This window comes from Symsagittifera roscoffensis, chromosome 5 (assembly GCF_963678635.1).
Source record: "Symsagittifera roscoffensis chromosome 5, txSymRosc1.1, whole genome shotgun sequence".
Lineage (NCBI taxonomy): Eukaryota > Metazoa > Xenacoelomorpha > Acoela > Convolutidae > Symsagittifera > Symsagittifera roscoffensis.
Genome location: NC_087066.1, coordinates 10,996,664 through 11,010,744, shown reverse-complemented (window position 1 = coordinate 11,010,744; position 14,081 = coordinate 10,996,664). Strand labels below are relative to the sequence as shown.

Here is a 14,081-nt window from a genome sequence, read left to right as displayed (position 1 = left end):
TTCAATCAATACAGAACACAGCGCAAGCAATGCTCTTCTTGTAAGAACGAACATAACATCACAGTACAGTTCTTCTACGCCACCTCAACGCTACAACATCGTAAAACAACTTGAACTTTGTGTCAACTGCTTAAGCCTTCATCACCTCCGAACTACTTGTGTCACAAACAACCGTTGTTATGAGTGCAACGGATTTCACCACACAAGCCTTTACGACCCAAACAAGTTTAAAAAATCAACTTTCGTTGTCAACGCCCATCATGACTTGTTTCACAATACTATGCACCCAACCTTACAAGAACCAGTTTGGGATTCCGACAATTTTTGTAAACCCGCACTCCAGGAAACCCGAAACTTTAATCAGCAGTCTGCATATTTTAACCAAAAAAGCAAAAAGTACAAACCTAAAAGTAGAAGGTTTCCAAACCAACCAGACCTACGCCGATATGATGCCCAGCACTCTAACAAATCAGAACATCAGCTATCAAAAACAGAGATGTCATCGCAACAAACTATTTTCTCCACCCAGCAAACTATTTTCTCCAACCATCTTTGATTCGAACCATTTCGCCACAAACAACATTACCAGAGTTTAAAGGGCCAGTCACCAATTTTCCTCAATTTACCACCTAATTTGACATAAATTGAGATAACAGAGACAAAATTGACTTCAAAACCACATTCAAATTACCACCATTTCAAGTTCCAACATTTGATGGTAATCCTCTGGCTTTCCATGACTGGTTGAACATGTTCAATGCCACTGTTGATAGCAATACAACCATCAGTGATACACACAGAATTACCTACTTACAAAACGCCAAGACTGGTAAGGCGAAAGAGCTAATCAAAGGCTACTCATGCAATCCAGTCTTCTATAAACCAGCGCTGGAGGATCTTAAATCACGTTTTGGCGATACATTTTTTGTCGTCAACGCGTATATAAAACCATTAGAAAAATGGCCAGCAGCCACCAAAAGCAGACATTTTTTTGTTTCTTTTGCCGCCTTCCTGAAACAAATGGTGCAAACCTTCAAAAATCTCAGTTTGAATGCAGATTTGAATTCTTCTACTTTGACAAAGCTTGTCAAAAGTAAAGTCCCACAAGATTTGCTTCTTAAATGGACGGAATACATCGGGCGAAACGACATACAGGACACAGATGTTCAACACTTACAAATTTGGCTAGAAGTGCATGCGAAAACCTACGACAAACTTCACAATCAATTTCCATCCTTCAACTATGCAGAACCGTCAAGTTTTAGCAGCAATTCCCTAGCGCCCTGTTGCTCAAACGTTACATCAAGCAATCCACAGGCTTCCAAAACAATTGGACCTGAGAGTTTCAACCAATACAGAACACAGCGCAAGCAATGCTCTTCTTGTAAGAACGAACATAACATCACAGTACAGTTCTTCTACGCCACCTCAACGCTACAACATCGTAAAACAACTTGAACTTTGTGTCAACTGCTTAAGCCTTCATCACCTCCGAACTACTTGTGTCACAAACAACCGTTGTTATGAGTGCAACGGATTTCACCACACAAGCCTTTACGACCCAAACAAGTTTAAAAAATCAACTTTCGTTGTCAACGCCCATCATGACTTGTTTCACAATACTATGCACCCAACCTTACAAGAACCAGTTTGGGATTCCGACAATTTTTGTAAACCCGCACTCCAGGAAACCCGAAACTTTAATCAGCAGTCTGCATATTTTAACCAAAAAAGCAAAAAGTACAAACCTAAAAGTAGAAGGTTTCCAAACCAACCAGACCTACGCCGATATGATGCCCAGCACTCTAACAAATCAGAACATCAGCTATCAAAAACAGAGATGTCATCGCAACAAACTATTTTCTCCACCCAGCAAACTATTTTCTCCAACCATCTTTGATTCGAACCATTTCGCCACAAACAACATTACCAGAGTTTAAAGGGCCAGTCACCAATTTTCCTCAATTTACCACCTAATTTGACATAAATTGAGATAACAGAGACAAAATTGACTTCAAAACCACATTCAAATTACCACCATTTCAAGTTCCATCATTTGATGGTAATCCTCTGGCTTTCCATGACTGGTTGAACATGTTCAATGCCACTGTTGATAGCAATACAACCATCAGTGATACACACAGAATTACCTACTTACAAAACGCCAAGACTGGTAAGGCGAAAGAGCTAATCAAAGGCTACTCATGCAATCCAGTCTTCTATAAACCAGCGCTAGAGGATCTTAAATCACGTTTTGGCGATACATTTATTGTCGTCAACGCGTATATAAAACCATTAGAAAAATGGCCAGCAGCCACCAAAAGCAGACATTTTTTTGTTTCTTTTGCCGCCTTCCTGAAACAAATGGTGCAAACCTTCAAAAATCTCAGTTTGAATGCAGATTTGAATTCTTCTACTTTGACAAAGCTTGTCAAAAGTAAAGTCCCACAAGATTTGCTTCTTAAATGGACGGAATACATCGGGCGAAACGACATACAGGACACAGATGTTCAACACTTACAAATTTGGCTAGAAGTGCATGCGAAAACCTACGACAAACTTCACAATCAATTTCCATCCTTCAACTATGCAGAACCGTCAAGTTTTAGCAGCAATTCCTTAGCGCCCTGTTGCTCAAACGTTACATCAAGCAATCCACAGGCTTCCAAAACAATTGGACCTGAGAGTTTCAACCAATACAGAACACAGCGCAAGCAATGCTCTTCTTGTAAGAACGAACATAACATCACAGTACAGTTCTTCTACGCCACCTCAACGCTACAACATCGTAAAACAACTTGAACTTTGTGTCAACTGCTTAAGCCTTCATCACCTCCGAACTACTTGTGTCTCAAACAACCGTTGTTATGAGTGCAACGGATTTCATCACACAAGCCTTTACGACCCAAACAAGTTTAAAAAATCAACTTTCGTTGTCAACACCCATCATGACTTGTTTCACAATACTATGCACCCAACCTTACAATAATATGATGCCGAGCACTCTAACAAATCAGAACATCAGCTATCAAAACCAGAGATGTCATCGCAACAAAGCAAAGACGCAGCATGCGCAGAAAATCAGGGAGGATTCACTGCCTGTGAGTTTTTGAGTTTTTGTTCAGAATAACCTCAATGGTTTGAACAACTACAACTAATACCGGTCTCATTCTCCCATGGTGAAACGAGCAGAACTACTTATGCATTAATTGACCACGGGAGCCAATTTAGCTTCATCGTTGATGAAGTAGCAGATAAACTACAAATTCCATCTATAGAACACACATCAATGTCTCTTCGTTATATCGACATTGATCATGAAATGCCAGTTGCAAAGGTTGATAATGCTGTTCACATCTCACCGCATGACAAACCGGATGTTAAGTTCTCAATGAATAATTTGTACAAAACTCCTTGCTTAAACATACCTGCGGCAGATCTGTTTAATTTGAACGAGATTTGCAGCTCTACCGACACACTTCGGCATAATCATTTTCCACAACTCGATCATGGGAAGATTGGAGCTTTGCTTGGTGTAAACTCATTCTTGTTTACATATCCTCTACACGTTATTGAAGGAAACAACTTTATACCTTCAGCTGTACAGACAAAACTTGGATGGACATTAGCCAGCGAATACCAACTGAAAAAAATAGACAACAGCGACACTCATTCAAAACAAAACATCGGCCCTTTGTCTTCCACGTTTCTCGCAACAAAACAACAGAGCAACCTCTGGACTTCCTTGTACAGCAATTTTGGAAAATCGAGGAAAACGGAATCACTACACTCAACAAAAACTAAAGCAGCGACGACAAGCTTGCTCTCCAAATCTTGGATAACACGACAAGACTTGTAAATGGACGATACGAAATAGGGCTTCCCTGGAAACCCAACTCAAGTCTCAGCAACAACTACTGCGTAGCTCTGAAACAATTGCAATCCTTGCAGAAAAGACTCGGAAAAAACACCGATCTACAAAATTTATACGAAAAGACGCTAGTTACGGACCTGGAAAAGTCTTACGCGCAGCCAGCAGTTTTTACCAAAGAAGTACCTTCTAGATTGTGGTATCTGCCTCACCACGAAGTCGTAAACCCTAACAAGCCGGGAAAGGTAAGGCGTGTCTCAAATGCTGCCTCCAAATTCAAAGGCCAAACTCTAAATTATAATCTGCTAACATGCCCAGATTTGCTCGAAAATCTTACTGGAGTCCTTCTGCGGTTTCGTAAGTTTGGTATTGGGACACTAGCTGACATTGAAGGAATGTTTATGCAAATAAGCATAAAAGCAGAAGACCGTTCCTCGCTACGTTTTCTCTGGGATCACAAAAATGTTATAAGACGTTACCTGTTTTCAAGACTCATCTTTGGAGCAACTTGCTCTCCATTTTGTGCTATCTACGTTCTACAGAAATGTGCCAAAGACAACATCGTGAATTTTCCGCTTGCCTTTGAATCCGTCAAAACAAACTTTTACATGGACGAGGTCATTCACTCAGCGTCTTCACCCAACGACGCATTGGAGTCCGCTTTCCAGACAAAAGCAGCGCTACAACAAGGCGGATTCAGACTAACCAAGTTTGAATCGAACAGCACCAAGGTACTGAACGGTTTACCAGCCTCAGAAAAAGAAACACCTAAGCCAACAACTAGAGTTCTATGACAAAAAAGGAATTTGACAAATGACGAACTAAACATGGAGCCTCCAAAGGCAATTAGTGGGGATGCCCACGAATACACACAACCCAAATTTTTCAGCCTTGTGTCCTCAATTTTTGATCCTTTGGGAATATTAGCACCAGTAACCATTTTGTTCAAAGCAATTTTGCAATCAACTTGGAAATTAGGCAGTTCTTGGGACTCATTACTGCCCGCTAACAGTCAGAAAGAACTACAAAAGCTGCTAAACCTCTTTGTGTCAATAAAACCAATCAGTCTTCCCCGAACACTTTTCAAAAGGCAATTAACAACACGGGATAATGTTCAACTTCATACGTTCACGGATGCGTCCTTGATAGGAATGTCAGCAGTCGTATACGTGAGAGTCGAATATCAACCAGAAAACCAATTGGCAACTCACTATGTAATAGGTAAGAGCGAAGTAGCTCCAATTTTTGACAGCAGCCCTCATCCCCCGTCGTTCGCAAACAACAACGCTTTTTCTCAATGCCAGCAATACAGGTGCTCAGCTGAGTACGGATACAACAATCGAGATCGACGACGATGTAAGTTCGGAAACTGTAGTCTACAACCAACAGCAGCCCAATACAGCAAACAGCACAGTCCAAACAGCAGGGTTGCAAAGTCCATCCATTGCGTTTACAATTCCGCAACCTCATCACCTAATGCAACCGGGACTACACGAGCAGCCTAGCGACAATATCGATCTCAGAACCCATCTCACAACAAGCACCTACAGTTTTCCACAAGAACAATTTTTCCAATCTCATCAGCAGATACGTTCAACTGAACAATCTTCACATCATAAGTTACCGAGCCAGAAACAGCAAATTGGAGAACAAACAAACTCTTACACAGATCAAGGTTTCTACAGGCCTTACAACCCCATTAACCAAACTATAAAAGATATTCATTCAGAAAAACATATAGCGGCATCCTCTTGTATAGTGCAAACTCCTGTAATGCGAACTAAAGGACATCCGTCAGTATCAACTGAAGCCTTTTGTCCATCTTACAATTTAGAAAAATATGCATTAAACTTTGATGTTTTTCCAAACAATTTCAATGGTAGCGGATATTCTCATCAGATCTCGAAAGATATCGATCTAAACATCATTACTACAACGACAACCAAAACCTCGGATTTAACATTCAGATATCCCTTGACACAAACAACCTCTACATTTCCGTATCAAAGTACCACACAAATTAACTCAGTCATATCAACGCAACCTTCATGGCAACCAATGGGTCATGTGAATCCGGTTTCTTTAGTACCGGAGGCATCAACTTTCCCACAGTCCAAACTGCATCCTTATATGCAACCAACATTTAGCATGCATCAACAGACAAGGATCAACGCCGCGTCGATAGCTTCTGGACCAAGTTGTAATAACTCTTTTCTACCAGATAATAGAGAGCAAAAAGCAACCCTCACCAATTTGCAAACTATTTTCTCCAACCATCTTTGATTCGAACCATTTCGCCACAAACAACATTACCAGAGTTTAAAGGGCAGGTCAGCAATTTTCCTCAATTTACCACCTATTTTGACATAAATCGAGATAACAGAGACAAAATTGACTTCAAAACCACATTCAAGTTACCACCAACTCAAATTCCATCATTTGATGGTAATCCTCGGGCTTTCCATGACTGGTTGAACATGTTCAATGCCACTGTTGATAGCAATACAACCATCAGTGATACACACAAAATTATTTACCTACAAAACGCCGTGACTGGTAAGGCGAAATAGCTAATCAAAGGCTACTCATGCAACCCAGTCTTCTATAAACCAGCGCTAGAGGATCTTAAATCACGTTTTGGCGATACATTTATTGTCGTCAACGCGTATATAAACCCATTAGAAAAATGGCCAGCAGCCACCAAAAGCAGACATTTTTTTGTTTCTTTTGCCGCCTTCCTGAAACAAATGGTGCAAACCTTCAAAAATCTCAGTTTGAATGCAGATTTGAATTCTTCTACTTTGACAAAGCTTGTCAAAAGTAAAGTCCCACAAGATTTGCTTCTTAAATGGACGGAATACATCGGGCGAAACGACATACAGGACACAGATGTTCAACATTTACAAATTTGGCTAGAAGTGCATGCGAAAACCTACGACAAACTTCACAATCAATTTCCATCCTTCAACTATGCAGAACCGTAACTATTTAGCAGCAATTCCCTAGCGCCCTGTTGCTCAAACGTTACATCAAGCAATCCACAGGCTTCCAAAACAATTGGACCTGAGAGTTTCAATCAATACAGAACACAGCGCAAGCAATGCTCTTCTTGTAAGAACGAACATAACATCACAGTACAGTTCTTCTACGCCACCTCAACGCTACAACATCGTAAAACAACTTGAACTTTGTATCAACTGCTTAAGCCTTCATCACCTCCGAACTACTTGTGTCTCAAACAACCGTTGTTATGAGTGCAACGGATTTCATCACACAAGCCTTTACGACCCAAACAAGTTTAAAAAATCAACTTTCGTTGTCAACACCCATCATGACTTGTTTCACAATACTATGCACCCAACCTTACAATAATATGATGCCGAGCACTCTAACAAATCTGAACATCAGCTATCAAAAACAGAGATGTCATCGCAACAAAGCAAAGACGCAGTATGCGCAGAAAATCAGGGAGGATTCACTGCCTGTGAGTTTTTGAGTTTTTGTTCAGAATAACCTCAATGGTTTGAACAACTACAACTAATACCGGTCTCATTCTCCCATGGTGAAACGAGCAGAACTACTTATGCATTAATTGACCACGGGAGCCAATTTAGCTTCATCGTTGATGAAGTAGCAGATAAACTACAAATTCCATCTATAGAACACACATCAATGTCTCTTCGTTATATCGACATTGATCATGAAATGCCAGTTGCAAAGGTTGATAATGCTGTTCACATCTCACCGCATGACAAACCGGATGTTAAGTTCTCAATGAATAACTTGTACAAAACTCCTTGCTTAAACATACCTGCGGCAGATCTGTTTAATTTGAACGAGATTTGCAGCTCTACCGACACACTTCGGCATAATCATTTTCCACAACTCGATCATGGGAAGATTGGAGCTTTGCTTGGTGTAAACTCATTCTTGTTTACATATCCTCTACACGTTATTGAAGGAAACAACTTTATACCTTCAGCTGTACAGACAAAACTTGGATGGACATTAGCCAGCGAATACCAACTGAAAAAAATAGACAACAGCGACACTCATTCAAAACAAAACATCGGCCCTTTGTCTTCCACGTTTCTCGCAACAAAACAACAGAGCAACCTCTGGACTTCCTTGTACAGCAATTTCGGAAAATCGAGGAAAACGGAATCACTACACTCAACAAAAACTAAAGCAGCGACGACAAGCTTGCTCTCCAAATCTTGGATAACACGACAAGACTTGTAAATGGACGATACGAAATAGGGCTTCCCTGGAAACCCAACTCAAGTCTCAGCAACAACTACTGCGTAGCTCTGAAACAATTGCAATCCTTGCAGAAAAGACTCGGAAAAAACACCGATCTACAAAATTTATACGAAAAGACGCTAGTTACGGACCTGGAAAAGTCTTACGCGCAGCCAGCAGTTTTTACCAAAGAAGTACCTTCTAGATTGTGGTATCTGCCTCACCACGAAGTCGTAAACCCTAACAAGCCGGGAAAGGTAAGGCGTGTCTCAAATGCTGCCTCCAAATTCAAAGGCCAAACTCTAAATTATAATCTGCTAACATGCCCAGATTTGCTCGAAAATCTTACTGGAGTCCTTCTGCGGTTTCGTAAGTTTGGTATTGGGACACTAGCTGACATTGAAGGAATGTTTATGCAAATAAGCATAAAAGCAGAAGACCGTTCCTCGCTACGTTTTCTCTGGGATCACAAAAATGTTATAAGACGTTACCTGTTTTCAAGACTCATCTTTGGAGCAACTTGCTCTCCATTTTGTGCTATCTACGTTCTACAGAAATGTGCCAAAGACAACATCGTGAATTTTCCGCTTGCCTTTGAATCCGTCAAAACAAACTTTTACATGGACGAGGTCATTCACTCAGCGTCTTCACCCAACGACGCATTGGAGTCCGCTTTCCAGACAAAAGCAGCGCTACAACAAGGCGGATTCAGACTAACCAAGTTTGAATCGAACAGCACCAAGGTACTGAACGGTTTACCAGCCTCAGAAAAAGAAACACCTAAGCCAACAACTAGAGTTCTATGACAAAAAAGGAATTTGACAAATGACGAACTATACATGGAGCCTCCAAAGGCAATTAGTGGGGATGCCCACGAATACACACAACCCAAATGTTTCAGCCTTGTGTCCTCAATTTTTGATCCTTTGGGAATATTAGCACCAGTAACCATTTTGTTCAAAGCAATTTTGCAATCAACTTGGAAATTAGGCAGTTCTTGGGACTCATTACTGCCCGCTAACAGTCAGAAAGAACTACAAAAGCTGCTAAACCTCTTTGTGTCAATGAAACCAATCAGTCTTCCCCGAACACTTTTCAAAAGGCAATTAACAACACGGGATAATGTTCAACTTCATACGTTCACGGATGCGTCCTTGATAGGAATGTCAGCAGTCGTATACGTGAGAGTCGAAGATCAACCAGAAAACCAATTGGCAACTCACTATGTAATAGGTAAGAACAAAGTAGCTCCAATCAAGCAGCTGAGTATTCCAAAATTAGAGCTTGAAGCAGCAATTATTGGATTTCGACTAGTTGCATTTGCTAAAGTACAACTTCAGCTTAACGTCGATCCTGACGTACATATGTGGACAGACAGTCAATTTTTAATTGATTGGATCAACTCGAAGAAAAAACAAAAAATATTTGTGTCAAATCGTCTAGCCGAAATAAACGCTACTCAAGAAAACAATAACTGGCATCATATACCGACTCATCTGAACCCTGCTGATCACGGCACTAGAAGATTAAAACCTATAGATGTCGAATCAAAATGGTTAGCAGCCCCATCCTTCCTGATGTCACAATCATCTGAATGGCCACAGAAGTCTTCTGTATTAGAAACTAAAAGCGTCTCAATATTCGCCTCAGTGTGTGCATCACAAAAACCGTTTTCAGGTCCTTCAGTCTTTGACATCTGTCGTTTTTCCTCGTGGAATAAACTTTTGTTGACCATCGCCGCAGTTTTCAGTTTTTTCACAAAACTGAGCTCATGATCGGCAAAAGACCAAGACTTTTACGGAAAACATCGAAAAGAACGACAGCAATCAACTAGTAACGATATGGAACGAGCGAGAAATTATATCATCATATCAGCACAGCGAGAATCTTTCAGTGAAACGATCGAACATCTACAACAGAAGCGGCGCCTGGAAGCGAAGAACAAACTGATTAAATTCAATCAATACCTTGAACAAAAGCATATGCTTCATTCGCGCAGCAGGCTCGAATTTGCCCCAACAATGGAGCTTGAATCACGTCACCCGCTGATTCTATTAGCAACTCATCCAAGAGTTAAACTATATCTACAGCCTGCACACCATATTTGCATGCATCAAGGACAAGAGTTCGTCAATTCTTTCGTGCAGAAGCGCTACCACATCATTGGGATACGACAAGCTCTTCGTTCAATCGCTCATCATTGTTTCTTGTGTCGACGATACAAAGCAGACAACCTCCAGCCAATCATGGCACCCTTACCACTGAAGCAATATTCCGACGAAAATCATCTTTTCCCGTTCACTAATGCTGGAGTAGACTTTTTTGACCCCTTCTACATTGAAAACAAAACAGATATTGAGAAACCTTACGGAATAATTTTTACTTGTTTTGCAACTAGAGCTGTTCATTTCGAAAACTGTCCAAATCTGAACTGATTCACTTATGAATGCAACAGGTCGGTTTACAGCTAGACGGGGAACTCCAAAAACGCTCACCAGTGATAACGGAAAAACGTTTGTTGGAGCCTCTAAAGAACTAAAAGACGCCATAAAAATGGCTGACAATAGAGCCTGCTCTTTCAAGCTTCAACGGCAAAACATCCAGTGGTTCTTCAACCCGCCATATGGCCCTCATTTCGGTAGCGCTTGGGAACGCTTGATTCAGATTGCCAAGAGAACAATCCTCATCGTTCTTGGATCGCGAAAACTCACACTTGATGTTTTTCAGACAATTTTAACCGACACCGAAATGATACTGAATTCGAGACCCTTGACAATTGTAACTGATTACCCAGAAAATGACGAGCCACTGACACCAAATCACTTTCTCATTCAACGACCTTTCAGCAGCCTTTCACCAGGAGTAATCGACGACAGCATGCCCTTAACCTACACTAAATGGACCCACGTTCAACAGATGATGAACCACCTGTGGAAGCGGTTGAAGAATGAGTACCTACCTTCACTAGTGAAACGCCCCAAGTGGAACGAAATGCAACCACCATTGAAGGTTGGAGACATAGTGTGGGTACTCAAAGACCTCACGCCGCAAGGTATTTGGCCGATTGGACGTGTGGTGGAGGAACATCCAGGAAGAGATGGCACAACACGAGTGGTGACCGTGAGAACGGCTTACGGCACTCTCAACCGCCCCGCTACCGCTCTTGTTAAGGTTTTTTGATTTTTTTTGCAACGCCTTTTGCGCCGTTCCAGACAATTCAGGGCCCCGGGAGTATGTTGCCGAAGCAACTACATTTTCCCAATCTTTATAAATCAAAAGTCACTGTGATCAAACATTTGTAATCTCTGTGATATAAACACTCACGAAACAAACCAGAACTAAGAAAGTTGACTCTTGGAGCCAGGTTTTGACCTAAAGTGACATGTCAACTACACCTTGCATGTCAATTTACCTCTTCCCCCACAGGTGTATGCGGTCAAGATAATGGAAAAGGCAAAGGTGATGAAGCAGAAGCAACTTGATCACACCATGAATGAGAAGAGGATCCTGGCCTCCATCTCTTTCCCATTCATCGTCAAACAGGCATTCGCTTTCAAGGTCAGTCCTAGTTGACTAGTTGAAGTGAGATCAATTCAGTTTGTCTCTTAATTGATATTTCAGGTCACCTTCATAATTTTTTGGTCGCTTTTCAAGTCGTTGAAAAAAGCAAGTCGACTTAGAAATATTTTTTGAAGTAAGGTATTTAAAATCACTCAACTACCCATTTTAGATCTCAAAAATTAATCTTTTTTTCAAACAAAAGGACTTGAATTTTTCTATTTGATCTGAATTCGGTCATGAAATGTATCACTAGATTGGTAATAATAGATGGGTAGCCATTTAATGTTTTACGCATGTTGTTGGCTTTTTCGTGGACAAGTGGTTCTAAAGCGAAAAGATTATAACGACCCTCAACTTTTGACCCCTTTGATGACTCTTACAGGACAACACGTACATCTACATTGCGCTGGAGTTTGTATCTGGCGGAGAGATGTTTCATCATCTCAGAAATGCTGGACGATTCGGGTTAGCACAACAAATATATTGAGAAGCCGTACAATGAAATACTTATTGTTTGACGAAAACTTCGTTGTCAATTGTTTTTTTTATGCTAAACTATGAATGGCAGACACTGTCGCTCAAGTGATGCAATACGAGCAAGCTACATGAATTTGGTAAAAATAGGTTATGCTTATCCCAGTAAAAATTTTGTTTCCAGGGAAATGAGAACGAGATTCTACGCGTCACAAGTGCTACTAGCGTTTGAGTACATGCACTATCTGGACCTAATCCACCGTGATCTGAAACCAGAGAATCTTCTAATTGACCACAAAGGGTATCTGAAGGTCACTGATTTTGGCTTCTGCAAGAAGATCAAAGGAAGGGCCTGGACATTTTGTGGAACTCCTGAATATTTGGCGCCAGAAATCATTCTCAGCAAGGTGAATTTCCAGAATATTTCTAATAGTGGTGGCGTTTTTTTTGCGCGTGCGGTGGTGGGTTGGGGGTAGGTAAGCTTAACAAAAAGCGAGCTTAGAAAACAATTTAAATTTATTTTGCTCCATTAACGTATGCTTACAGAATCTCAGCAACTTTCTTTAGCAATAAATCAAGGTAAAATGTAATTCTGCACACTAAAAAGGTCTATAAAATTTTTTTTACAACCAACAGTTTTTATCAACAAGAAATTCTTTCAAGTTTTAAAAATTATGTCGATCATATGACGACTGAGTTTTATTGATAGCTTGGCTTCATCTGACGATTTTTGTGGCATGTGATTTTTCGTGGAAAAAATTTTAAAAATAAGGAACACCCTCGAATACAAGATCTATTTCCATTTCGTGGACGGAACAATAAAAGTAAGACCGATTCCTTCTTATGCAGGGCTATGGAAAGGCGGTGGACTGGTGGTCGTTTGGGATTCTGATGTTTGAGATGGCCAGTGGACAACCCCCCTTCCAGGCGGAGAAACACATAAAGATGTACGACATGATAGTCTCCGGCAAAGTAGAATACCCGAAACACTTCTCGGCAGAGTTAAAAGACCTCCTTGAAAACTTAATTCAGGCAGGTGCATTTTTCTATGAAGCCATCATTATTGTTTTTAGTTCTCTTTAATTTTAAACAATTGATAGAAATGGGTACGATTCATTGCAAGATTTCCTATGACAACTATTACCAGAAAAATTAGCAAAAAATCTTAAAAATTTTGCATAAAATAAACATAAAAAGGACATTGTATCAGCTAGCGGCTCTTTTTCTTCCTCCCCCCCCTCACATTTTATAAGCCATCAATTTCATAGTATAACCAGAGGGGTATTACAAGGTCAAGTATGAAAACCAAATATGTTTGTCATGGCATAATTAGTCGGCATGTCACTTTTCGTAACAATCGGACAATGCAAACCGAAAAAAAAACGTTTATAAAAAATTGCAGGGGAAAAAAGCCCAGTTAGCGACCTGAGTGATCACTTTTTTGAAATTATTAGTAGTTATTCTTATTTAGTTATGATTAGTGATAATTTTAGGTTGATGTGACGAAGCGGTATGGTGCATTGAGGAATGGAGTTCAAGATATCAAGAACCACAAGTTTTTCGCCCCCGTTGACTACATTGCCACATACCAGAAGAGGGTGAGCTGAGAAATCCGTTAAAACATGCTCTTCTCAATTTTTCTGCAGGAAGCATCAAGAGCCCGCTGATAAAAAATATAGAATTGAACTACAGATTCTTTTGCGAGTAGCAAGAAAATCTAAGCCAAAATTATCATGACAACAGCAGCTGTTTTCGAATTTTTCCGGTAACAATACGGTGATGATTGGAGAAATTGTAAATATTTACTTATCCTGAATTCGGTCATTATTCAGAGATCTAAATTTTTTGCCCAAAACTACAATTGAAATGACACCTTCAGATGAGTTTGATGATCCTCTGGTGATTTGCCCTATATAATTATTATAGTGAAGAT

The 14,081-nt window shown here is 40.4% G+C and overlaps 1 protein-coding gene across 1 annotated transcript in view; it reads left to right on the top strand.

Moving 5' to 3' along the window:
* LOC134846873 (cAMP-dependent protein kinase catalytic subunit 1-like) overlaps nt 1-14,081 on the top strand; it is a 47,136-nt gene that overhangs the window by 12,866 nt on the left and 20,189 nt on the right. The window contains exons 4-8 of the mRNA XM_063864284.1: nt 11,540-11,671; nt 12,057-12,139; nt 12,333-12,555; nt 12,998-13,180; nt 13,642-13,746. Of these exons, the coding sequence (XP_063720354.1) occupies nt 11,540-11,671; nt 12,057-12,139; nt 12,333-12,555; nt 12,998-13,180; nt 13,642-13,746 (726 nt within the window). The remainder of the gene's footprint in view (nt 1-11,539; nt 11,672-12,056; nt 12,140-12,332; nt 12,556-12,997; nt 13,181-13,641; nt 13,747-14,081) is intronic.